The sequence below is a fragment of the Epinephelus fuscoguttatus genome, linkage group LG4 (assembly GCF_011397635.1).
Source record: "Epinephelus fuscoguttatus linkage group LG4, E.fuscoguttatus.final_Chr_v1".
Lineage (NCBI taxonomy): Eukaryota > Metazoa > Chordata > Actinopteri > Perciformes > Serranidae > Epinephelus > Epinephelus fuscoguttatus.
This window is the reverse complement of record NC_064755.1, coordinates 45160560-45186038: the sequence shown is the minus strand read 5'-3', so window position 1 is coordinate 45186038 and position 25479 is coordinate 45160560. Positions and strand designations below refer to the sequence as shown.

Here is a 25479-nt window from a genome sequence, read left to right as displayed (position 1 = left end):
GCGCCCGCTGCCTCTGGCTGCTGCTGCACGGAGCTCGCGCGCTGTGAGACTGAGCGCTCCAGCACACAGGTGAGCAACCTGTAGCTGCAGCCAGAGAGGAGAACTACAGAGAGAGGTCTCACTCTGCCGGTGTTTCAAAAACCACAAAACTCACTGAACTCTGAGTCTTCTTTTTGTTTCATGCTGCACTCAAAAATGTTCCGTGTGGAGCCACAGAACATTTTGAGCCTTATAATTAATAATAAGCTACAGACAAACTCTACAGAGGTCTGTTCATGATTTTTGGTACTACACTATAATTCTTTATTTTCCTCAAAAACTTTTAATATTTCGGATTTCAATTCCATAGGTACCCTAGCTGGGACATGAAAGACGAGCCAACATTTAGAGGTAAAGGGCCCAGACTGCACACAGATGACGCACGTTTTAGTTGATGAAATGTTAAATTATTATATTTTTTGGTGCTGAGGCTACACAGTTCTACAACTGGAGAATGTGAGAACTTCTTTAGGCCACAAACAACAAATATAAATTAAAATTAAAGTGTTAAAAAAAAAAACGTCAGTCATTTCCATGTGATTTTTTTATTTTATTTTTTTTGTCAAAACCACCAGGAGCCACAGGTTGCCTACTCCTGAGTTAAATAGTAAAAAAAATAAAATAAGATTAAAAAAAAATGAAAAAGTTCTACACTCTGGTATTGTTAATGTAGGCTAACATTTTGAATGCAGAGGTACCACATTACAAGTTAAAGTCCTGCATCCAAAATATGGTTTAAATGCTAATGTGTAGGATTTAGGTGGATGTATTGGCAGAAATTAAAATCTAATATAATAAGTATGTTTTCTTTAGTGTATAATCACCTGAAAATATGAATCGCTGTGTTTTTGATACCTTAGAATGAGCTGCAGTAAGCAAGCAAATAAGCAATAGTTTCATGTTTCAAGGAATACTGAAGTTAAAAATCATAAAACTTTAAAAGCCTAGACCCAATTAAATGCCCAGTCTCTTTTACCAGCCGGCTACAAAGGCCTGTCTCCATTAGAAGCCTGGGATCTCATTTATAAACATTGCATACGCACAAAACGAAGCCTGAAAGAGGCATTCGCCACTTACCACGCAAAAGATGTGATCCATAGAAACAGACTTGATGGGACAAACTTTGACCCATGCTTATGAACATTTTGGAGACGGGAAATTGGCAACACAGATGGTGAGGTGGAAGAGTGATGGTAGAAACTGAAGGTTTTTTTGGCACATGCCATTTTTGGTTGCCAAGCAGTTTTACGGAAGTTCTTGATGAAGATGTATAAAACCAGGTTGTTGGCTCCCCACTGAAGCTAACATTAGAGAGCACAGACAGAGCACACCTCTCCGCTCCTCCATGTGCCTACATGGAAAGCCTTAAGACAAAGGAAACACACTTCTCTGCCCCTCCATGCGCCTACATGGAAAGCCTTAAGGCAGAGGAAGCACACCTCTCTGCCCCTCCATGTGCCTGCATGGAAAGCCTTAAGGCAGAGGAAGCACACCTTTCTGCCCCTCCATGTGCCTACATGGAAAGCCTAAGGCAGAGGAAGCACACCTCTGCCCTCCCACCTACCAGCACCTCTAAAGCAAATTAACACACTATATTTCGTTGTTTCGTCCTTACAAAAACCAAACCATAAGAATAACAAGTTGGCTGCTTGTCCCCACTGTATTTCCACTTCCTGTGCCAAGCTTTTTTTCCCAATTGTGTGATACCTCTTTTTTCATAGACAATCTTTGACTAGAAATACAAAGCAACATGTGTTCAACTCTCACTCAACCAGAGAGCTGGAACACAGACACATTTAAAGATGTCAGGCCTCACAGTGAAAATATCAGAGGCAATATAAATAGGGCTTTTATCAGTACTAACAAACAATACATGCAGGCACTCCATCCCATAATTTAAACACCAACAACACAATTTCTCAAACCTGGAAACAGTCAGATCTGCAGACTTTTAAACAACAGTTCAGGAAGCACAATTTATGGACAAACTAAACATAAAACAAATATCAAAGAGGACATTTTGGGAAGGTGGAAATTGATTTATTAAGAATAAGACTGATGATACTTCCTTTGCCTACTCTTTGAAATCGTCCAAAGGATGCTCAATTTGCTGCATTTCCTTTTTATTTATTTATTTGCTGTCATTGTAAAGACATGTAAAGAAAGGAAATGTTCACACATGCGTATGAATGTAACATTGATATATGATTCAAAAATAAAGGTTTATAACATATCAATGTCTGAGCGTGAGCAGCCTGTGTATGTACATGTTTCTTTTTCTTATTATTTTCTAGAACGTACAAACATCCTAGGGTTAGAAATTAAAGTATAAAAATGGAAATCATGTATAGAAATTCCAAAATATTACCCATGTATATTAATGAGAGTAAATAAAACCGTTCAGCTCAAATTACAGCCTCCAACTTTACGATCAAGTTGAATCGACACTTCTCTGAAACAGTTTCAAAAACTTGAGTAAAGGAAGGATGTATTGCTTTGTTGCTGCACTAACATGAGTTTTATTTAGGTGTTTATATTTATACTGTTTATTTAGACAGTTTATGTAAACAGTTTGTGTTTAGAGGCTGTAATTAGAGACACTGTGTCCACTAGAGGTCAGTGTTTCTCTCAAAGACAGCAAATACATGTAGGAAAAACAAGCGTGTGTGTGTGTGTGTAGTCAAGTATTATACTGTTCCAGGTGCAGTGTATGTACAGAACCCCTGTGCCTTGCTGCCATTTGTGTACATTCATTCATTTTCATTCAAACTTTATTTACACTAAGAAAGACTCAGTCAGGACCACGTTTCAAGTTTTCCACTTTAACCAGCCCGTTCTCAGTCCCAACTCATCAAATATCATCGCTTTGTCGGCAATTTCTGCGTCAGAGGCAGAAACACAGAGGCACCTTTTGCAGTGGTGTTAAATCCACCAAGCATGTCAGTTCTAAAGTCAGCAGGCAACAACCAAAGTCATCAAATAACATTATTTGTCAGTGAACATCAACATTAGACACGGAGGCAGAGAAGCACCTTTCATGGCAGTATGCTCCCCACTGGTTGATGGCAATTTGTAACACCACCGGCAACTAACGTTATATAAAGAGCAAATAAGCCCATATAGAGCCGGCTGTTTGATTCTGCATGAATTTTAAGTTAAACCATGATGTTTTTTTCTTTTTCATAACAGAGTGCTTTGTTGCCTGAACCCAAGGAAATCAACCTAAAAGCTAAGTATTTAAATAAAAGACATGTAATGAGCACATATTGTACATTTCCTGTAAAAATGGAAGTGTATTTTAAGGAGACACAATGCATGTAAGCGTACACTGACACACTGCAGGAGAACATCCAAAACAGATGAGTTGGGATGAAAACATGTTGGTTTTACAGCTCTTGTAAATCCCTAAAAAATGACAAAACATCAAAACAAAGAAACAAAAAATAACAGATCAATTAAAGAAATTATTATCTCTGGCAATTTATAATAAATGTATATACTAACATAAAATCTAACATGATTAAAAGTTAGTATCGTCAGCAAAAGTCAGACAAAATAAGAGTTTATGAACAGTCGTGGCTGACATGTTAGCAAACAGCTGCCTACATCCACGTCCAGCAGACACACAGACACATGAGAATCAGGCTGGGGCTGTGTTTGTGTCCACCTGATGAATTTAAATCCAATATTCACTCGCCTTTTAGCTCTGTTTTGGTCTCTACCAACTCCTGAGGTAAATATCTATCTTTATAGCTGCTAAATGTTCAACTTTCTTCACAGTCTCTGGCTGTGTCTGTCTGGTGTTTGGTGTTGGGCAGCTGGTGCACAGTGGGTTTATCAGAACTCGTCTGCTGGAAACATTGAGACTGAACCAGACAGAAAATGTGCTGCAAAACCAAAACTAGGAGCTAAAAGAGGCTAAAAAGCTCCGTTGAGCTGCAGAGATGATGACAAGTCTCTGTGGATTCATCACCATAAGTAACACTTTTCACATTTGACAATAAAGAGTATCAATCCAACGACCACCTCTCTGTGCCACGGCCTGCTTGGAGCACCTTCAGAGGTCCCTGAGCTCCACACTGTGATCCATGCTTGGGCACCAATCATCACGGTGCTGTGGAGTTGAACCCGGGCAGGACCGGCGCCCAGTCAGGATACGTATCCAGGGAGAATAATGGAACACCCCATGTCGCCACAGCCAGCAGGGCAGTAAGGACGCCGATCACGTTGACGCCAAGCCCCGCCTTCACCTGCAGCAGCAATCAGACATGGAAGTTATTTCAATATGCATAATTAAATTTAATGCTGAATGTTTGTACATAACAGCAGGTTGTGTTGGAGGAAATTATATCTGCTTTTTGTTAACCTGTTTCTGTGTTTGTACCACAGGACCTACCATGTCCACGATGTTGATGTGTCCGTAGGCAAATACAACAGCGTTGGGCGGGTTGGACACCGGCAGCAGGAAGGAGAAGGATGTGCAGAGGGTGGTGGGGATCAGGACGTACAGCGGGTTGACGTGGATGGCCTCAGCCTGAAGAAAGATGGATCACATTAACAAAACCATCTGTCTGATTATTCAACACTCAACAATGTCTGTGATCAAAGTAGGAATGTCATTCATCATCTTGGAATTAAAGGTTCGATCAACCATCTTTGTCAAACCTGAGTTCGTCATACATTCTTATTCTGTGACAACTTATTAACATTATGTGAGGTGTTTTTTAAAGTTACACGCATTTTTGGACTTTTTATTTAGAAAACAAAAAGGTTCTATCTCCAAAATCAAACTCTAACTTGGTTTTATAGAGTTTCATCTGTGAGCCAATCAGCACTGAGACTAACTCAAAGCCCTTCCCTCCGGTCGCCACTTGTTAGCTTGTCTTGTGCTCTGCACTGCGCACCAGCTGTGTCTGGTGGGAGGTAGCTAACAGAGCTCATATTCTCACGGCAGCATTTACAAGAGGACCAGATCAAATGCCTTGTGTGAGAAAGCTGCTCTTGATTGGTCAGAATTTCCATGTGGGAAAAATCCAGGAAGTAAAGCAAACGTTGAAGAAGAGTACACTTGCAAGATAAATGTGACACTTTCTAATGTCACAATGGAGGGACAACTACGCAGGTTGATTTTAGCGCTGCTCATCGTGGACTATATTGCTGTCATTGTTCATTTTAGTCAAAGCATACAGTTTGAAAACGAGGCAAACGCGGCTCCAACTAGAAAACAATGTTTTGATGCATTGGATGTGCTGAATGTGCATATTAAGGCAGTACAGGAGGAGGTGCACATTAATAATCCTCCAGGACTGTAACATGCTCATGTTTAACCCAAACAATGTGTCATGTGACTGCAGTTGCTTCACATCCAGGTCGCAACACCTTCTCACCACAAACCAACCGCACCAGAGTTCCTTTGGAACCGGACTGAGACCACCTCTTCAAGAAGGTCTTGGTCTGATTGTTTTGCTGTGTTCACACCTGCACAAACGAACCACACTGAGGGGGCAAACCAACTTGAGTTTGACTGAACTGAACCAAACAGGGCAGGTGTGAGAGCAGCCTCAGTCAATGGAGCACCAGATCAAAAGGAATTACCGACCTGACATCTCTCATACAGAGAATATGTAGAATCAGGTGTGTTACAGCAGCTGTTTGTAGTCTAACCCAAAGAAAGACTAAACTATTCCAACAGTCCAATAAGAAAACTAAGATTTGTTCAACAAGAAATATCTTAAAAACATCATAAAAGGCATTAAATTAAACTTTCTCGTGCACGCAGACACTCTGTTACACTAATTTTATGTTTTAAAACAAGTTCTAAGTAAACTGTATTCCTTGAAAATCATTTCTTCTTTTCATGATTTGTGAGATCGAACCTCATAACTCATGAGCATTGGACTCCTCTGTAAAATCTCCACATATGAAACTGACAAGATTTTGATATTTTGCACTTAGAATAACTTTAGGGCATCTGCCATTTCTGTGTATGAAAGAGAGTGGTTCCACGGTATAATTTTTTCTTTTTGGAAAAACTCTGAAGCTCAGTATCTCAAAACTGTTCAGAACGCAGACAGAACTTATAATTCTAAGGTGGCGCTTCGTCTGTTTGTCCATCTGACTTTCATGCACGACAGTTTGAACACTGGTCATCATCCCTTCACTCTTCACACCTACTGTAAAAACAAATAAACATGACTACCATGAGAAAATATCCGTCTCAGGGAGGAGGACCCGCAGGACTGTAAAAGTGAAGTATACAATAACAATAATATTTTCAACAAACAAGATGAGCCACAGGTCGATACTTTCAGCTTTCAGATGACGACGGAGTCATGATATCAGAAAATCATCTGTTGGTAACTGACAGTATTTAAAACTATTAAAAAACAAAAACACAGAGAACGTACCAGAGGAGAGAGGATGGGGAGGAAGATCGTAATGGTGGCGGCGTTACTGGCCACCTCTGTTACCGTGGTGACAATGAGGCAGGCGACGGTGATCGTGGCCAACACTGGCAGATCATCCAGAGGTGTCAGCAGCTCGGCCACCCACAGAGACAGGCCCGACTCCTGCAGACGCACACACACATCACGACGTTATGGCTGGTTGAAGCAGACTAAAGGGTCAGTTCACCCAAATTACAAAAAGCCATCTTTCTGTTAGTGCCCCGTTCATATCTGCAGTTTATCCCAGAAATGTTCAGGAACATTTCCTGCATGAGGTCATGTGTGAATCGGAGCAGGAATCGATATTCAGGGAAATCTTTACTGCTTATTTTCAACGTCAAGACCTAAAAAAATCAGGAAAATGACAGTAGGGCTGTGCTGCTGTTGTGGCAGTGTCGGCAGATACTCCATCAGGGGCAAAAAAACCTCGTCAGGACATCCCTAGTTTTCACTGCAGCTACTATCAACAAGGAATAAATCTAACTTTTTTACCTTCAGACTGTTTGCCCTTCTTAACAGTCGCCATGATGAGCTATAAACTGGCTGCTGGCTGTAGCTTCATGACAGTGTGACTGCTCTCCTGATGGAACTCTCAGCAACATGTCAACTTATTCCTTTACTGCAGTAAAAGTGATGCCTCCTTTTGAAACACATTTTTTCTCCTTTCTTAGTGAAATTTGTGCAAAATCCAGAATCAGATTACATGAACTACTGTGAATGTATGAAGTGTATGTTTGACACAGAGAGACACAGCTTACCTTTGTGCCTTCAGCGAGTGCAAAGCCTCCGCCGACCAGCAGGGCCACTTTCCACGGCATGGAGGCCTGAAACTCCTTCCAGGAGATCATGGCCTCTGGATGAAGAGAGAGGAGAGAATACATCCTGTTCACATGTTTAAAGACGGATAAAAGTTGTCTCTCCACAGACTGAGCCCTGGTTATCAGCTGGCACAGTCAGCAACAGTTATAACATGCTCCGAGGGTAAAATCAGACGTGACACACAGCTGCAGTTGAGTAAAAAAGAATTTAAAGTAAATTACAACTACCTCAAAACATTATTTTTGTAAAGTACTTGAGAAAATGTACTTAGTTACATTGCACGTCTGGATGTGGATGCTTCACTAACCTACCAATCACAGATCATCGGTAACGTCTTGTGTATGTACCGTATTTCTTGGAGGGTCCGTAGGCAGGTATGATGAAGAAGAGGAGGCCCAGCAGCAGAGCCACAGTGGCGTCAGTGATGTAACCTGAGTGACTGAGTGAGACGAGGACAGAAAACATCAAGTCAACGAAAGGACACATTTCTGACTTCCCTACTCGACCCTTTCAGGTCCTGAAGGTGTGAAGATTTAAAATACAAATACACATTTTTGTTTTTAAAACACACGGTCATTTCCTAAAACAGCTGCTCAGTAAACAACAGGAGGACATAGTACATTTGTTAGGGACTATATCCAGCGGCGGATTGATCCACATTTGGTGGCAGCAGCACGGTGTGAACAAACCACAGATAAATAAAAGAGTAAAGTGACTCACTGAGGGAAGAGAGACGTCCAGCCCGGCATGAAACCTGGAGACCTGGTCAACCACAACAACACCATCAGCAGGAAAACCACCCCGGTGACCATCTCCTGAGAACTGAATGAATGAATGAATGAATGAATGAATGAATGAAAGGGTGGATGAAAAGATGGCTGGATGGATCGATATCTAAATTAGAGAATCAGTGTAAGAAGATGATGATGGATGAATAACTGAAAAGGAATTAACAGACAAATGAACAAATGAATGAATTAATAAACATACAACTGAATGAATGAATGACTGGATGATTGAATTAACATAGAAATTAATTATTGAACACACAACTGAATGAATGGATTTATAAATAAATGAATACATAAATGAACATACGACAGTGTGAATACATTAATGGATGAAAGAATATACAGTATAACTAAATAAATGAATGAATGAATGAATGACTAATTAAATGGATGGGTGGATGAATGCATGAATGGACATATAAATGAATGAACGAATAAATCAGTGAATAAACATATAACTGAATAAAGGATTACTGTAACATGATAGGCCAAACACATGACTGAATGAATGAGTGAACACAATTGTATTAAATGAAGAAATTGAATTAACAACAAACATGTCATTGTATAAATGACTAAATGAACATGACAGATTGAATAAATGAATGAATGCCTGAATATGTTACTGACCAATACAATGATTTAATGTAAAAGTGAATGAATAATGAATTTATGATTCACTGACTGCTAGAATGAATGAATGAATGTATGAGTGAATGACTGAATGAATGAACATATAACTGAATAAATGCATAAATTAATCAACATGATTGCAATAAAAAAAGTGAATGAATGAATGTAAGTGACTGACAGAATGTATGAATGTATGAATAACTGTTCAAATATATAACTGAAAATATCAATGAATAAGTGAATATATAAATGACTGAGAGAATGCATGAATGGATGTATGAGTGGATAAACATATACCTGGAGAAATGACTCAATGAACATATGACAGCTTTAATTAATAGATGAATGAACATAAAACTGACTGACAGAATGAATGAATGAATGAATGTATAAAAGTAAGAGTGAATAAGTAAACATATAACTGATTGACTTGAGTAGTGAATACATGAATGAACACACCAGTTAATGTGTGAATGTGAACATATAACAGAATATAAATGATATAACTGAATAAATCAATTAATGAGTAAGTGAATAAACATAGAGCTGAATAAATGAATGAATTCATAAATTACTTAACATAGGATTGAAGAGGTAAATGAATGAACAGATGAATTTATTCATGAATGACTTAATCAACGTAAATGAACATATATATATATATATATATATATATATATATATGTATATATATATACATATATATATATATATATATATATATATATACATAAAATATATAAAACATAAGTGAAAGGTGGATGGATGAATTAATGTATGAGTGAATTAACATTTAATTGATTAATAAGTAAATGAGAACATAACTGACTGGCAATAAATGTATGAGTGAATAAGGAACATTTACGTTAACTAATAACTGATTGAACTTACAACTGAATAACTGGATAACTGAATGAATGAATGAATGAATGAATGAATGAATAGATAAATTAATGGAAAAATTAATAGATAGGAATTGACTAACTGACTGACTGACTGACTGACTGAATGAATGAATGAATGATCACCTCATGGGTCCCAGCGTCCTGTATTCTTCTTCTATGACTTCTCTTGCTGCTTTCTCTTTGTCACACTGCTCTCCTCCACGTCTCCACAGGAACCTGAAACTGTGTGTGTGTGTGTGTGTGTGTGTGTGTGTGTGTGTGTGTGTGTGTGTGTTGAGTGCACACAGACATATTATATTGTTGATAGGTATCATTAAATCAGATGATTGACTGTGATTGGTTAAAGCACACTCAGAGAACACGGTGCTGACTGAGTGATGAATGAATGAGTGAGCCTGAGCGAAGGTCGGCAGCGCTTACAGTTAACCTGTCTGACACCATCACACGGCTGATACTAACATTAGCATTACGCTCACACCTCTCAGCCTCAGGTCGTATTAAAATGAAAGCAGGTTTCATGGAGTTCTGAGATGACATCAAACGTTTATTAAATCCAAACTGAATTATTCACATATTCAGCGTCTTTGATTCACTCATCTAAGGTTTACAGTTTGTTCTTTAAAGTTGAAGCAATGTTAATATTGAATTCTGATAAGAAATCAGAAATGTAATGTACTTTTTAAATTATTATCATTATTATTAGTGTTACTCAATCAATCAAACTTTATGTACATAGCGCCTTTAAAACAAAAAAAATACAGAATTTTAATAAAACAAAAAAAACAGCAACCAACAATGAAAGTTTGACAAAAACAAAAAAGAGAAAAAAAATGAATAAATTAATAAATAATAATATTGATGAAAAAATAAGTATAAATAAATAATGAAACTTTAAAATTGTGAAACACTACATAAAAACCAGACTAAAGAAATGGGTTTTGAGTTGATGTATAACGATATCAATAATTTGTAGCTCCTCTCAGATCCTGTAGAAGGTCATTGCAGCAGCTCAGAACAACAGCTGAAAGCAGCATCGCCTAATGTTTCTGTTCTGCCTTGTGAAGAGAAGAACTGCAGAGGCCTTCCTGGGTCATAATCTAGAAGCATTTGTGAGAGGGAGTCTGGTGCATGGCCATGTACTGTCTCATGAACTGATGTTGAGACTTTAAAACAGGTGTAATGTGTGAATTAAGTGTAGCTGATTTATTGTATTCCTCCGTAGACCAGGAAGGAGAGCGCTACCTTAGTCCAGCCTGCTGGTTATAAAAGTGTGCACTAGCGTCTCTGTGTCGCTCACAGAGAGAAATATTATTGTCCTTGGTGTTTATGCACTTCACCACCCTTTATCAAGGAGGAGGTAAGCATTCAATGTCTGCCATTAAGCATAGTAACTATTTTCTTCGTTGTTCTTCACTGAGCTTGCTCTCTGTGCTCACTCCATCTCAAAACTACAGTCACTGGCTACGTTGATATGCATAAATATTCTGGTTTTTGCCCTTATTCTGAAAAAGACAATATTCCTACTCAGCTGTTTACATGTCTAATGAAAATAATCATCACACTAATGCTCCTGTTTACATGCAGCCATGCACACTCTGATTAACGTGCCCTTACAGTACATGTCGTTTATCACATCTAAATATGATAAAGTGGAACAGCTGAGGCATCTGGTCATTTTGTTTCGTACCATCAATTTCTTTCCATTTTTAGAGGTTTTTTCAAAGTGGACTTGTTTAACCGCACCAACACAGCCTCCCTTTTTCATTCCTTGAACCGCCTTTTGGAAAAGGTTGGCGTTCCAATATTTGCACATATTCAAAAACCTGTTGATATCAAAGTCTTCTACAATGTTTAAGAGCTGGTGTGTTTCTTCTTGGGATCAGAAATGTGGACATTTCTTCTGGGCATACATTTCTTTACCAGCCTTGCAAACTGCTGGAGTGTTGGTTTGTGTGCAACGTATCTGTGACGACGCACAGAGCACTGAATATATGCCCAACTAATGCTATTAAAAGCTAAACAATACTGGCATTTCACACATCTAAATCAGAAAATGACACATACGGAAAATGGCCTAATCTGAAATATCCAAATGGAATATGTTGTTTACACGACGCATATCAAATTCAGAATATTGTCACATTCAAATAACAGTGGAATATTAGTGTGCATGTAAATGTAGCCTTTGTTTAAAGTTTAAAAGTTAAAAGTAAGTTTAAAGGGATAGTGCACCCAAAAATGAAAATTCAGCCATTATCTGAAGTTTTAGAGTCCTCACATCACTTGCAGAGATCCAAGGGGAGAGGAGGTAGCAACACAACTCCACCTAATGGAGGCTGACGGCGCCCCAGATTCAAACGTCCAAAAACACACAAGCCCCGACATTAGAGCTACAGGCTACAGTGAGGCTAAAAATAGAGTTCAAATGAGGTTTTTCCAAACAACTTTTTATGTCGGGGCTTCAGGACACTTGGATCACTACGGACGAGCAGTATGGAGATATTTTGTGGTTTCAATGATGTGTTTTTGGACGTTTGAATCTGGGGCGCCGTCAGCCTCCATTAGGTGGAGTTGTGTTGCTACCTCCTCTCCCCTTGGATCTCTGCAAGTGATGTGAGGACTCTAAAACTTCACCTGAGCCTCCCTCGGCATATGGGTGAGTAGATAATGGCTGAATTTTCATTTTTGGGTGCACTATCCCTTTAAAGTTGATAAGAAGACATTTACGAAGGACTGAAGCCCCGATCACACAGAAGGCATTCTGCAGGTTGCAAAACATGAGGCGCACCGCACTGCCTTTTTTTTTTTTTTTTTAAATTGAATGCCGCTAGTAAAAAAGAAATGCTTGCTTGTTTGTTGGGCAAAGGGAAACCTAAAAGACGCTAAAAAAGAGGCTGGATCATGGGGAGTACCACCAGTTGGTCCAGGAGCTTCTCCTCCATCATGGATGTTTACAGGCATTTTTAGGATGACTCAGGGGCAGTTTGACAACCTGCTGTCTATCATCAGGCCGTATAGCTCTGGGTATCCAGCAACCGCTACCACCAGTTTCTCCTCCACTGGTTACCACCTGTAAACTTGTTGTTGTGACCACCACAGAAGGCCCGCCTCTCACATCATCTGATTGGACAATGGGAGAAGTTGAAGAGTTGACGTCTTTCCAACTCCGGGAATTCAAAGTTCTTCAGCATAAACGCCAGGCGCCTAGAGTGCAGAAACATGAGGCGCGTAGCAACGCAAAAAGCTTCTTTCTCATAAAAAACAATTACTAAATACCACCTCCAGCTGCTGAAACACTTTCTGTGTGATCGCGGCCTACATTAACAAAAAAAAAAAGTTTTAAAATTAAACTTGTTTATTTTAATATTTGGCTTAAAGGACCATCTCTTTGGAACAACCTCCTCCACTACAGTCTACATCTACATTATCAGTACTCAAAAAACATCTGAAATAGACTCTGATTTACAGGATTCATGCACTTCATTGGTTTCTTTGTAACACATCTCAACTCACATTTGTACATTTTTCTATCAATTTTGTTTTGCTGCTTTGTCCTAAACTTAGATCATTTCTGCAATCTTTGTCTTTTTATCTTTACGTGTGATTATTGCTGTTTAATAGGCGAGGCATCTTCATTTTGCATTTTTGGCCTCTAACCTCTCCTGCACAGCTTTTTTCTTTCCTTTACTATCTTCTCTACGCACATGTGTGTGCAAATAAAAAAGAAAAAAAGTCTGAGAGCAGCTCAGCCACAGTGTGTTAGGATCACATGATATGTCATCTCTGCTTGTGACTTTCCTCAACATGTACAAAAAGATAAATGATGGAAGCAAACAGTTCATTAGATACTGGCCTTGGACCGCACGCTATCTTCACAACAATCAAGCACAGAAATGTGATGAATGTAATAGCTGTCGTAAAGAATCGACGGACAGGAGACAAAAGGAAAAACAACACAGGATGAAGCTGATAATGTGGAGATGAATACAAAGAACAGAGGCACTGACGGAAGGTAAAGAGCTGGTAAAGAACCAGACAGACTCAGATGAGCTGAAGTAAAGACAGATGTAGGAGGTGATTGGCCGAGCAGATGATGACACTCACTCCGAGCCGATGAAAAGCCAATACAGCCAGATCCATGTCAGCAGCAGCATGATGACACTGATGGGCAGGCACAACAGCAGCCAGTTCCCAAAGTTAATGCAGTTACAGTTTGGGTAAATCCTGGATTTAAAGACAGTGTTTGAGGTGGATTTAATTGCATTTCTTAATGCACACAGAAGCTTTGAATTCTTCTGGCTTCTTCTTCTTCTTTAATTTTCCAGCAGACTGAACTAAACAAACATTCTTCACATGAGAGAAAGTTAAATTTCAGTTTTATATTTAGCCAATACCAACTCTGACACAGAGTTTGATTCATTCTGTATGTTTCCTGTTTCTGTCATTCCCTTCCCTTTTTATTCTCTCAGTCTCACACACTCAGCATGTCAGGTGCACCACTCACTGGTTGAGGTACTCGGAGAAGATGAGGTTAGGCGAGGTGCCGGGCAGCGTGGCGATGCCTCCGATGTTGGAGGAGTAGGCGACGCTGATGCACATGGCTTTACACACCATCAGGTCCTGTTTACTCCTGCTGGGAGCTGCAGGCTCAGGCACAGCAACCTGCAAGGCAACACCAAGGGAGAAATTACCCAACATGAGAACAGTGGTACTATTTTCGTGACTTGTAGTGATAGTTGCATCATTAGTAGTAACTGTAACATTAGATGGAGAAAGAAAATAAGATTGGTTAGCAGTATTTAGCATTTAGCAGCATCATAACAGGGCTGCCAACTATAATAACGTTTCACTGATAGGAGTCATCGTGGTGTCAGTGGTGAGGGCAGTGGTGCAACATTAACAGCAGTATTATTATTAGTATAATATTTGCGGTAGTAACAGAAGTAGCAGTGGTGGATTCAGGCTGTCTGTGTTGCAGGGGCAGAAAAATCATCAGCTGCATTTGTTGGGGCATCAGTGTGCAGAAAGTGTTGTAGCATGTGGCACTCAGTGGCGGCTGCTGGTCTTTCAAACAGGGGAAGTTTACATCATAAACCTTGTCATATGGTAGCGAGACAGTAACTTATAAAAGGAACATTTAATTGAAGCCGTTTTCAACCACAGTCGTGCCATAGAACCACAGCAACATACACCTCAAAGATTTTCAGCAGGGTTTAAACACCTGAGCTGTACAAACGGTGAAAATGAGTGATATGGAAATAAGGAACTCTGGACGGCACTCTGTCAGAAGACTCCTCTTGCAAATATCTGCATGGGGCTGAGCTTGAAATGCGAAGCGCTGTCAATCACAAAGGGGTCCAGCCTTTTAGACAGTTCCTCCACAGAGCGTCCTCTCCCGCCTACCGCTCCAACAGGTCCCAGAGAAGCTGAGCCTCCCTGGAAGTGACGAGTTTGTGGCATTTATCCAATGACCGTCTCGCTTTGCTGCATGAAAAAACCTGCTCAGCGCTGTCTCATAGGAATGCTTGGAGGCTCTGCGTCCACCATGCTGATACGAGAATGTATGACACCTGACAGCTGACGTTTGAACATCATAGTCGTGATGTTAAACGCATCCTAGCGCATGTTTAATGCAATGTAAATTCTTATTTTAATGTAAATTCAGTAGTGCATATGTGACCATTTCTTCCATGAAATTTTATGGGAAAGTTCAGCCTCCCTTGTCACAGAGCAATCACCCCTGGTGGCACTGTGTCGTGTTTTGAAACAAATTCTCATCTAACTCATCATATACCACTGATTTGATGCGCTAGCTACCCTCCTGCATCAGTCTGGTAGTTCGGGGACGGCTTGTCAATTTATGCCTTTTACATGCATTGTGTCTTTTCAAAATAAACTTCCATTTTCACAGGAAATGTAAAGTTTATGCTCTTTAAATGCATACAAGTTTTTTTTTTCCCCAAACAAACTTACAACGTAGCTAACACACTTTGTTTTTAGGTTTACGTCCTCAGGTTTAGGCAACAAAAGCACGTGGCTGTGTGCTCAAATGTGCTCATTGCTAAGCTGTCTCGGTTTAATTTTTTCTCTCGATGCTTTAAAATGGTTTAAATCCTACCTGGAAGGCAGAACACAATCCGTCAGAATTAAGGGTAAACTATCACCTTATCTAAAAAACGAAGTGGGGGTACCCCAGGGATCAATTCTGGGTCCTCTACTGTTTAGTCGGTATATTAATAATTTGCCTTCTGTCTGTACCGGTTCTGAAATTCAAATGTATGCAGACGATACAGTAATCTATGTACATGGTAAAAACAAAGAAGAGGTGGCAAAAAAACTTTCAACAACTATGGTGCAGGTATCTAAATGGCTCCACAATTCCTGTCTTCACCTTAATGTTAAAAAAACTGTTGGCATGTTTTTCACAAAGAAAACATCTAATACACCTGACCCAAATGTGTATGTTGCAGGTGAGAGGCTTCAAGTGGTGACAGAATTCAAATATGTGGGAATTACTCTTGACTCAAACCTCACATTCAAAAAACGGGTAAAGAAAGTCACGCAAACAATCACACACAACCTGGCCAACTTCAGATACATCAGAAATTGTTTAAACTTGGAAACCACAAAATTATACTTCAATGCAATGATAATGCCCCACTTAACATACTGCCTCACCAGCTGGATCCAGACCTGCAAAACAACATTAAGACCAATTCAATCTGTGTATAAGCAAGCCCTAAAAGTCCCGGACAAGAAATCCTTTCGTTACTATCACTGCAGTATCCTGGACAAGCATGTCCTTTTAAGCTGGGATAACACTGTAAAATTTCACAACATAAATCTAGTTTTCAAAATTCTCCATGGTTTGGCTCCACCACCACTTGCCGACTTTTTTACATTGAGCAGCAGACTGACCAGATCGGCCTCAACAACTACCCTCATCGTACCACTGAGAAAAAGTTCCTTCAGCCAGTCAGCCTTCTCAGTGCGAGCTGCCCAGTTCTGGAACTCATTACCACCACACATTCGCAATATTGAAACACACAAAGCCTTCAAACACACTCTAAAAATATGGTTAAAAGATAATCAGGCCTGCGATCACAATCAGTATTCCATACTAATCCTATAATTCTGTCTACCTGCTTGCGTGCCTCTCTGCCTCCATGTTGCCTGCTTGACTGCCTATCTGCTTGTCTGTTTCGCTTGCTTACATGTTGCTTAAATGTGCATTGCGTTTTGTTTTGTATTGTTCTGTATTGTTTGCTCCTGGTGTCCTGCCAATATGCTGCATTGCCACCATGTTTGTCTGTTTGCCTGATGTAGCCTACCTGCTGGCCGAAGCTTATTTTCCTGTCTTTTAATGTGCTTGATGTGCTTTCCATTGTGATTATGTGCCACTTCTTGTCTTTTACTGTGTGTGTTATGCTTTCTATTCTGATCCATGTGCTTTTATACGTGCTGTGCTGTATATTTTACTGTCACTACACAATGTTGATTGTAATGTTTTTTTCTTTTAGCTGGCATTTAACACCTTGCCTGGGGACTGCAGTTGGAAACTAGCTACTCAGCTAAAACTGGCACATTTACAGAAATGTTCATTAATGTGCACTGTCCCTGTGCAAATAAACAAATAAATGAAATGAAAAAATGGTTAAGTTTAGAATAAACATTAGCTTGAAACAGAGTGATGCAGGATTTTTTGTACGCAGACATGGAAGTTAGCATCACCCTTGTTACCTCGTTGAAAATTCAATGGCACTTTCCCAAACAAATGCTTATGATACTAACACTGTTTGCTCAGTGAGATGATCTCCACAAATGAACACCACTTTTATGAGTTTTAAAGCGTAAATGCAATCGGCAGAAGTGAAGAGTTAACATTAGGTTACAAACAAACTATACTGCGGTCACATGACTTCAATATTGCCACCACAAAGAGGCTGTGTGTTGTACCTGATGCCAAGTCCACTGACAAAGTGGCAGTATTTGACAAGTTTGGTTGCTGCCCACTGCTTTAGAAGCAGATGCTTGGTGCGTATCATACAGCCACAAGCTGTGCCTCTGTGTGTTGGTGTCTGATGCTGAGATCCACTGACAAAACTGTGGTATTTGACAAGTTGGTGGTGAGAGCAAGCTGTGTGTTTTTTCCATTTGAAGGCCGCCCTAGAGGGCAATTCATCGTGTTTTCTCCACTGGATGGGTGACCTTTAGGGCACTAGGGATATCCAAGACAGCGCTTCTGCTGCTTGTTCTTTGAACAAGGGCATCATGGGGCTCTGAGATTGATTACAAAGTGTGGATCTCTTACTGACCACCTTAACAGAGCTATTCTAGGTAGAATCCCCCCTCTCCTTATCTTCTCTTTTAAACTTGAAACATGGAAATTACAGTCTCCAGGACTTCTTGTGTGTTGTGGTGCCCGAAGTCAGAAGTGAACTGGGAAAGGAAGCTTTTAGGTTCTTTGCACCTGCTGCAGGGAACAATCTGCAGAATGATCTTTAGCTGCAAGACACGTGACGCTGAATGAGTTTGGTGAGGTCTATTTCGCCTGGGCCATCTGTGTGCAAATGTCTGATCATTTTCATATCACTCAAATCTTTGTGCTTTTATGTCAACTGTTGAAACTCTGTGTTGCTGCTGCTCTTGGTCAGGTGTCTCCTGTAAAAGAGGTCTTCTGTCTCAGTGGGACAAACCTGGTTAGTTAATGACAAAATTAAAAAAATAAAATAAATTTGCAACAGCAGTAGAAACACACGTAACAGCAGTTTCAGATCCAGCAGTAGTAGTAATAGTTGTGGTTGTTATACAGTCAGTAACAAAAGTAACAGTGGCAACAGCAGCCATACAGTTGCCGTAGTCGTAGCAACAGTAATATTATACACATCTTCAGTGTTTTTTGTACCTGAGCTGCAGCAGGCTGTGACCCTGTCTGCATCTGAACGCAAGTGAAGGTCTCTTCGGAAACATCTGTATGCCTCCTGTCACTGAGAGACACAGAAATATAGTATTAATATATACTGGAAGTTCTGCTGAGAATACTGCAAACACCCAGAACCCAGAGGGACAGTAAAGACAACACAACAGGACAGCAGAAGTGATCGATGAGCAGCAGTGCACAGAACGAAAACACAATCCATCACATACCTCATAATTTCTTTCATCTTTTCAAAATGGCCGTCAGTTTCTGCAAAAACAACAGACTGTGGTTTATTAATGTGTCTTTATTCTCATGACTCCACTGTGTTGCTTCTCTTCATGGCAGTTAACCAAAAATGGTGGAGAATAATGTCTATGTACTCCTGTGCCACCTTTTGTTCCAGAGTGAACAGTCACGATAAGACACAGAATTTTGATGTTTCTCTCACTTTTCAGAACTTCGTGTGACTTTGACTGAATTTTTTTCACTAACGAATGTTGTTTGTCATCAACTTCATGTCTCTCTGCATGTTGGCTTCTTGGACAGACCTCTCATAATTATTTTTAACTGCTATCTTATTTCATTTAATTTGAAATACAAACAAACAAACAAACTGTCGATTAAAGGGATAGTGCACTCAAAAATGAAAATTCAGCCATTATCTACTCACCCATATGCCGAGGGAGGCTCAGGTGAAGTTTTAGAGTCCTCACATCACTTGCAGAGATCCAAAGGGAGAGGAGGTAGCAACACAACTCCACCTAATGGAGGCTGACGGCGCCCCAGATTCAAACGTCCAAAAACACATCATTGAAACCACAAAATATCTCCATACTGCTCGTCCGTAGTGATCCAAGTGTCCTGAAGCCCCGACATAAAAAGTTGTTTGGAAAAACCTCATTTGAACTCTGTTTTTAGCCTCATTGTAGCCTGTAGCTTTAACTGCATGTCTGTGCACTGTGCTCCCCTTGGATCTCTGCAAGTGATGTGAGGACTCTAAAACTTCACCTGAGCCTCCCTCGGCATATGGGTGAGTAGATAATGGCTGAATTTTCATTTTTGGGTGCACTATCCCTTTAAGGTGGTGGTAGACAAGCAGCTCCTGTGTTGAGCAAGACAAACTTGTTTTAGCAAATTTTAAAATATATTAAATCTAATATATTATTACTCTGTTGTTAAACGGCATTCGCTCATTCTTGAGAAATTAGGCAAAACCTTATTTTGGTGGTTTTTGATTTTTACTCTTCAAAACCTTTTAATGAGCCAACTTCCCAGTGATTTGATTTATTCTTCAGCAGCATACATGATGGATGTCAGAGGTAAGATCTGATGAAGTCGATGTCTGACAGAGTTGACAAAGAGTTACATATTTAGTCATTTCACAGGAGCTGTAGTGAGGAGCCATTTTATTTTTCAGAGATGCTAAGAGTTCTCTTAATGCTAATCAAAATGTTAGTTTTTATACCAAAATTCTCATTTAGTTTTGTTTTAGAAGGGTTACGGAGTTTACATGTCATGGTTGAGACACACCTGATAGCAATATTATTAAATGAATTTATCAATATTTAAAAAGCTGACCAGTACTTGAGCAGCATTCCCACCTTTTCTGAAACAAGCACGTGAGACAGGAGCCCTCAGGATATACCTAACTCTTTTTTTAAATTATGTTTTGGGAGAAGTCAGACTAAGTTGGCAAAAATCTTGGACACATCTTTAAAGGGCCAACATTTTCACTAAAATATATTTTAAAACAAAGTTGATTATACTGTAGTAGTAAATTTTTACACCAGTGTTATTACGATTATGATGTTAGTACGCACTGTTAGTTTTAGATTTTGAGGGCTCTTAACACATTTTTTTAATTGTTTAAACTTGTGAATTCTTATCTGTTAAGGCTGTTCTCTGGCACAGGGTGAGTTTGGAAGTAAAAAAGGTAAAAGCTGAATCAAATCATAAAATCATATTGTTTTTGGTAGGACAGGATTTGTCCCAACTCTCAAGAATTGGTGCATGAGTTATTTAGGAGTCAAAAAGATCGAGGTAAAATTATCGTTTTTGTCAGTGGAGTCTGACTCTGAACAGAGCAAATATAGGTTTGACTTTTCACTCAGCTCCTCATCAGCAAGGGCTGTCTTAATAAATGAGAGGTGGATTATAACGCACAAGCTGTGTGAGAGTTTGTAACCATGTTTTTTGATTTAGTTTTGCTGTTGTTAAACGTGGCTTTTTTTTTACTCCGATTTATCAAGAGTCATCTCTGTGTTTGGATTCTTCATCCCTCTTGTCCATCGTTTGTCTTCTCTAGTTGGTAAAAATGCAGGTTTAAATGTTGGTGATCCATTAATAAATATTTACTAGATATTTTCCAGAAGGTAAGTGGTAATAGAGGAGATAATGCACTAATAGTGGTGGCATATATAATCTCAGGGTGTGTGTCGATACACATTCCTCTGTTAAAAAAAAAAAAAAAAAAAAAAAAAGAATAAAATGCAAATTCAGGCACCGTCCAGCTGCAGGTTGGGGTTGTCTTCACCAGCACACCCTCCATCCTTGACCTTCAGGAGCTGCTGGAGAACAGCCTCCACAATGGGCATCACCATGGTAACAGCCGAGGTGTTGTGGACCCACATGGAGAGGAATGCACAGCCGGACATGAAGCCCAGCATCAACCTGGAGATGACAGCATGGTGGTCAGAGCAGCAGCATCCACAAACACACCAAATAAAATAAACTGTATCTCCAGTTTAACTCGCTAACCCACCTGCATCACTGCATCATGCATTAACACACACTGAAGAGCCAGCGAGAGAAGGGTGGCGCTCACCGTGCAGGGTTGACTCCCACTGTGGTGACGAGCCTCAGGGCGATTCTGCGGTGGAGACCCCACTTCTCGATGGACGTGGCGAGGCAGATGACGCCCACCAGCAAGAAGTGGAAGTCTTTAAAGTACTCCTTCGCCACCTGGAGGAGAAACACAGAGATAAGGGCTGAAAAAACAGAATACATTTTAGCCCAGGTTCTTTTGTTTATTTGTGAAATAATCGACATTAAAGAAGAAAATGCTGAATAAATAAATAAACAAATGATAAACATGAGTGCACTCTGGTAAACATTTAATATTTTCATAATTATTTCAAACCTAGCAAGAATGATTCGTTATTTGATATCTTTATTATTACTTTATTTTTTTTCTGATTTAACAGCGCTTGGACAAAACCTACTGTATCACTATGAATCTTTTTCTCTCATTATCAAGGTTATTTTAAAGGAGCACAGAAATGAATTACATATTTGGTGAGATAACATGAGAAAAAACAGGTGTGTTGACAAGTGGGGTATTTACAGTATAAAATATTTTGGTTTCCGCTGTAGTTTCCAGATGTTTGTGAGCAACACATCCAGGCTGTAGGTTAACGTTTCATCTCTTCATTAGTTTAATAACAAAACAACTCATTCATTGTTTTTAAGTTAAAGGATAGTTCGGCCTGCTAACAGACAGATAAACTCACGTCTGAAGACTTCATGATGCCAAACATGGGGAAGAGGATGGCGGGGAACATGGCGGTCATGGACAGAGGAATCGCCTCTGTCACCCAGTATGTCGCCATCAGCAGCAACACAAAGGCACATTCTGACTCCTACAGTGACAAAACACACACAAATACACACTGTTGCTTTATTTATAATTGCATTCAATTTTTCATTACAATGATCTCAGACACAGAGTTAAGTCACTGAGTGGTTGGAGGTGTTATGAGGGAGCTGATGATGATGTCTGTTACAACATCACTGGCACGGCCATCCCTGGTTCGCATCATATCTCTGCTACAGACAGACAATTCATCCATATCAACTGCACCTCCTCTACCGCTCCTCTGTACCAAGGCGTCCCCCAGGGTTCTGTGCTTGGTCCTCTCCTTTTCATCCTCTACATCCTCCCGCTTGGTAACATCATCCGCTGATATGGCCTCCATTTCCACTGCTATGCCAATGACGTCCAGATCTACATCGCCACCAAATCCATCACTACAGCAATCAGCTCCACACTTGAAAATTGCCTCACTCAAATAAAATCCTGGATGCAAACTAACTTGCTACAACTCAGCTGTGACAAATCAGACATGATCCTAATCGGCCCCAGTTCCCTTACTAAAACCATCCATGATTTCAGCCTTAATGTTGCAAATTCTACACACTTCTCCACATCTACGCAAACTCGGAGTCACTTTCGACAGCAACCTTTCATTTGAACCGCACATTAATCGTATCACCAAAACCGCTTTTGTTTGCGTCCAGTAAGATTCTAAAGCCAAACCCTGTTCTTTTTTCCTGAACCTAACCACGTGCTTTTGTTGTTGAAGGGAAAAAAAAGTTGATTCCTGGTGTTGTACCGACCCAGTGCTTTTATTTTGAAACGTTAAATTTCCAGTGAAAATGGAAGTGTGTGTTGAAAGAAGACAATGCATGTAACAGGTAGAACCTTTGATTTCCCATAAATTTGCTAAATCTTGGAAAGCACCATTCAACCAGGTGACTCTTTTTCAATACACTGATCTGACAGAACAGAGGACTGAGGAGAGGAGTTATCTATCTATCTATCTATCTATCTATCTATCTATCTATCTATCTATCTATCTATGTGTGGACAAGTAAATCATTCCACAACCAAACGCACACCTCAAAGGAGCTGACGGGAGCACATTTCAGTGGAGTAAGTCACTGTATAATTTAATGTGTCAAATAAATGATTGATTGATTACAATTAATTTCATCGTGAGTGGTTTTTGATGGATGCCGTCACTGACACCAGGAGAGCAGTGCAGTAACGTGACACGCCCGGTATGAGAGTGTGTGTGTCACTACGCATGAAAGTGTGACTCCTTACGTAGAGGAGTGTTCTGGAGACTTTCTCCAGGACCCCGACGATAAAATGGAAAAGACACGGCCAGCAGGGCCAAGAGGGCAGATGACCTTTGGGTAATTTCTTTGTCACCTAAGGCTGTTTTGGTTCTGCTTTTATTGCATGTTTGTGTTTTGTTTGAGCGACAGGAGATTACATGCAATGCATCCTAATGGAGGCTCTGCAAGCAGAACTCTGTTAATGCTTAAAAAATCTCTGGAGTTCTGCAGAGTTGGAGAGAGCTCTCTGTGGGTTACTGATCTGAGCCGCACCTTATTTAAAAACATTACTTAGTGCAGCTTTACTGTTACCAAATAAATGACTACTGCTAACTTACTACTACTGGCAGCAAAGTTCTTTCACGACTTCAGTTCAGTTTACTTTGATTCATAAACTTCAAAGCTTTAAATTTATTGCTCTTTGCTCTAGTCTGGTTGGCGGCATGTAAAGAAGACTCACCTTTGTCCCGATGACAAGAGGAAGAGGAAGCAGCAGCAGTGGCGTCAGGATAATCAGGGCGACGCTGCGGTAGTTCCACAATCCTCTTCTCAACCTCCTCAGCATTCTCCTGCAGGTTCCTGATCCTGCGGTCATTAAGCTCAAAGACTTTAATAATTGACCTGTTGTTGAGCCGGCAGAGACACAGTGTCAGGTTGGTCTGATTCCCAGACTTCTGAGTGCCCCTAAGTGAGGTCGAGGTCACAGAGTTTTCTTGAGCAAGATACCAAACCTGCTCAGTAATCGCTGGTTATCTCTGTAGCAACACAACAGAGAGATGATAATGTGACACGGCCATTAATTTATGACACTTTAAAAGTGTTCCTTCAAAGTTAGAAAAATGAGTTCTTAACATTTTTATGTTGTTGATACCTAATAAAGGATGAGACAAATAAAAGTAGCCTACATGTGGCAAACTGAGGATGGTCATAAAAAACCCACTGAAACTTGAAGAAGAGTACACTTGCAAGATAAATGTGACACTTTCTAATGTCACAATGGAGGGACAACTACGCAGGTTGATTTTAGCGCTGCTCATCGTGGACTATATTGCTGTCATTGTTCATTTTAGTCAAAGCATACAGTTTGAAAACGAGGCAAACGCGGCTCCAACTAGAAAACAATGTTTTGATGCATTGGATGTGCTGAATGTGCATATTAAGGCAGTACAGGAGGAGGTGCACATTAATAATCCTCCAGGACTGTAACATGCTCATGTTTAACCCAAACAATGTGTCATGTGACTGCAGTTGCTTCACATCCAGGTCGCAACACCTTCTCACCACAAACCAACCGCACCAGAGTTCCTTTGGAACCGGACTGAGACCACCTCTTCAAGAAGGTCTCAGTCCGGTTGTTTTGCTGTGTTCACACCTGAGTGTGATTGCTGTGTTCACACCTGCCCAAACGAACCGCACTGAGGGGGCAAATGAACTTGAGTTTGACTGAACCGAACCAAACAGGGCAGGTGTGAGAGCAGCCTAAGACTAATATTTAGTGGGATACTGGTGTTTCATTTACCTTAATTTTGCTATTTCTTAATATCCTACTTATATAAACTTGTACTACTTAAATGCTGAATTTACAAGAAGACATAAAGGATTAAAGATAAGTCGTCAACAGTTTGTAACTGTGAGTGATAGTTGTCCAAAGCAAGAGAAAATATAAAACCGCCTGTTTTTTTAAGGGAGTTTGGTGAGAAACAACCAAATCAAGAGTTACTGTTTAACAGGAGAATGAAAACCAATGTTGCATGATGGCCCGAGAGATTTATAAACACCATACACGATATTTCCCTAAAACAAGTATAAAGGTAGTTTGTTGGTGAAGATTCTCAGTCATCCAAGTCATGGTAATCATAAGTGCTATATCGTAGGCAACTAGACAACTTCAAGAAACACAAGCAAGTCCAGTTGCCCACGATATAGCACTTACAAGTGCAAAGGTAAAACTGACAGTTTTTTTAATGGAGTTTTGTGACTGTCCCTGTATGAGAGCGAGAGAGACGCAGTCAGGATATAAACGTCTT

At 40.0% G+C, this 25479-nt stretch overlaps 1 protein-coding gene across 1 annotated transcript; it reads right to left on the bottom strand.

The window, feature by feature from the left end:
- Positions 1 to 4145: 4145 nt before the first annotated feature.
- On the bottom strand, positions 4146 to 24017 carry slc13a1 (solute carrier family 13 member 1). Its single transcript, XM_049574217.1, has 15 exons — positions 23913 to 24017; positions 22063 to 22191; positions 21378 to 21514; positions 21057 to 21223; positions 18781 to 18820; positions 18539 to 18620; positions 14138 to 14295; positions 13738 to 13857; positions 9757 to 9855; positions 8025 to 8126; positions 7652 to 7743; positions 7244 to 7338; positions 6447 to 6608; positions 4436 to 4573; positions 4146 to 4289 (listed from the first exon to the last, which is right to left on the bottom strand). Exons 1-15 carry the CDS (start codon positions 24015 to 24017, stop codon positions 4146 to 4148), a joined length of 1770 nt encoding a protein of 589 aa, XP_049430174.1.
- Between the last annotated feature and the right edge of the window lie 1462 nt (positions 24018 to 25479).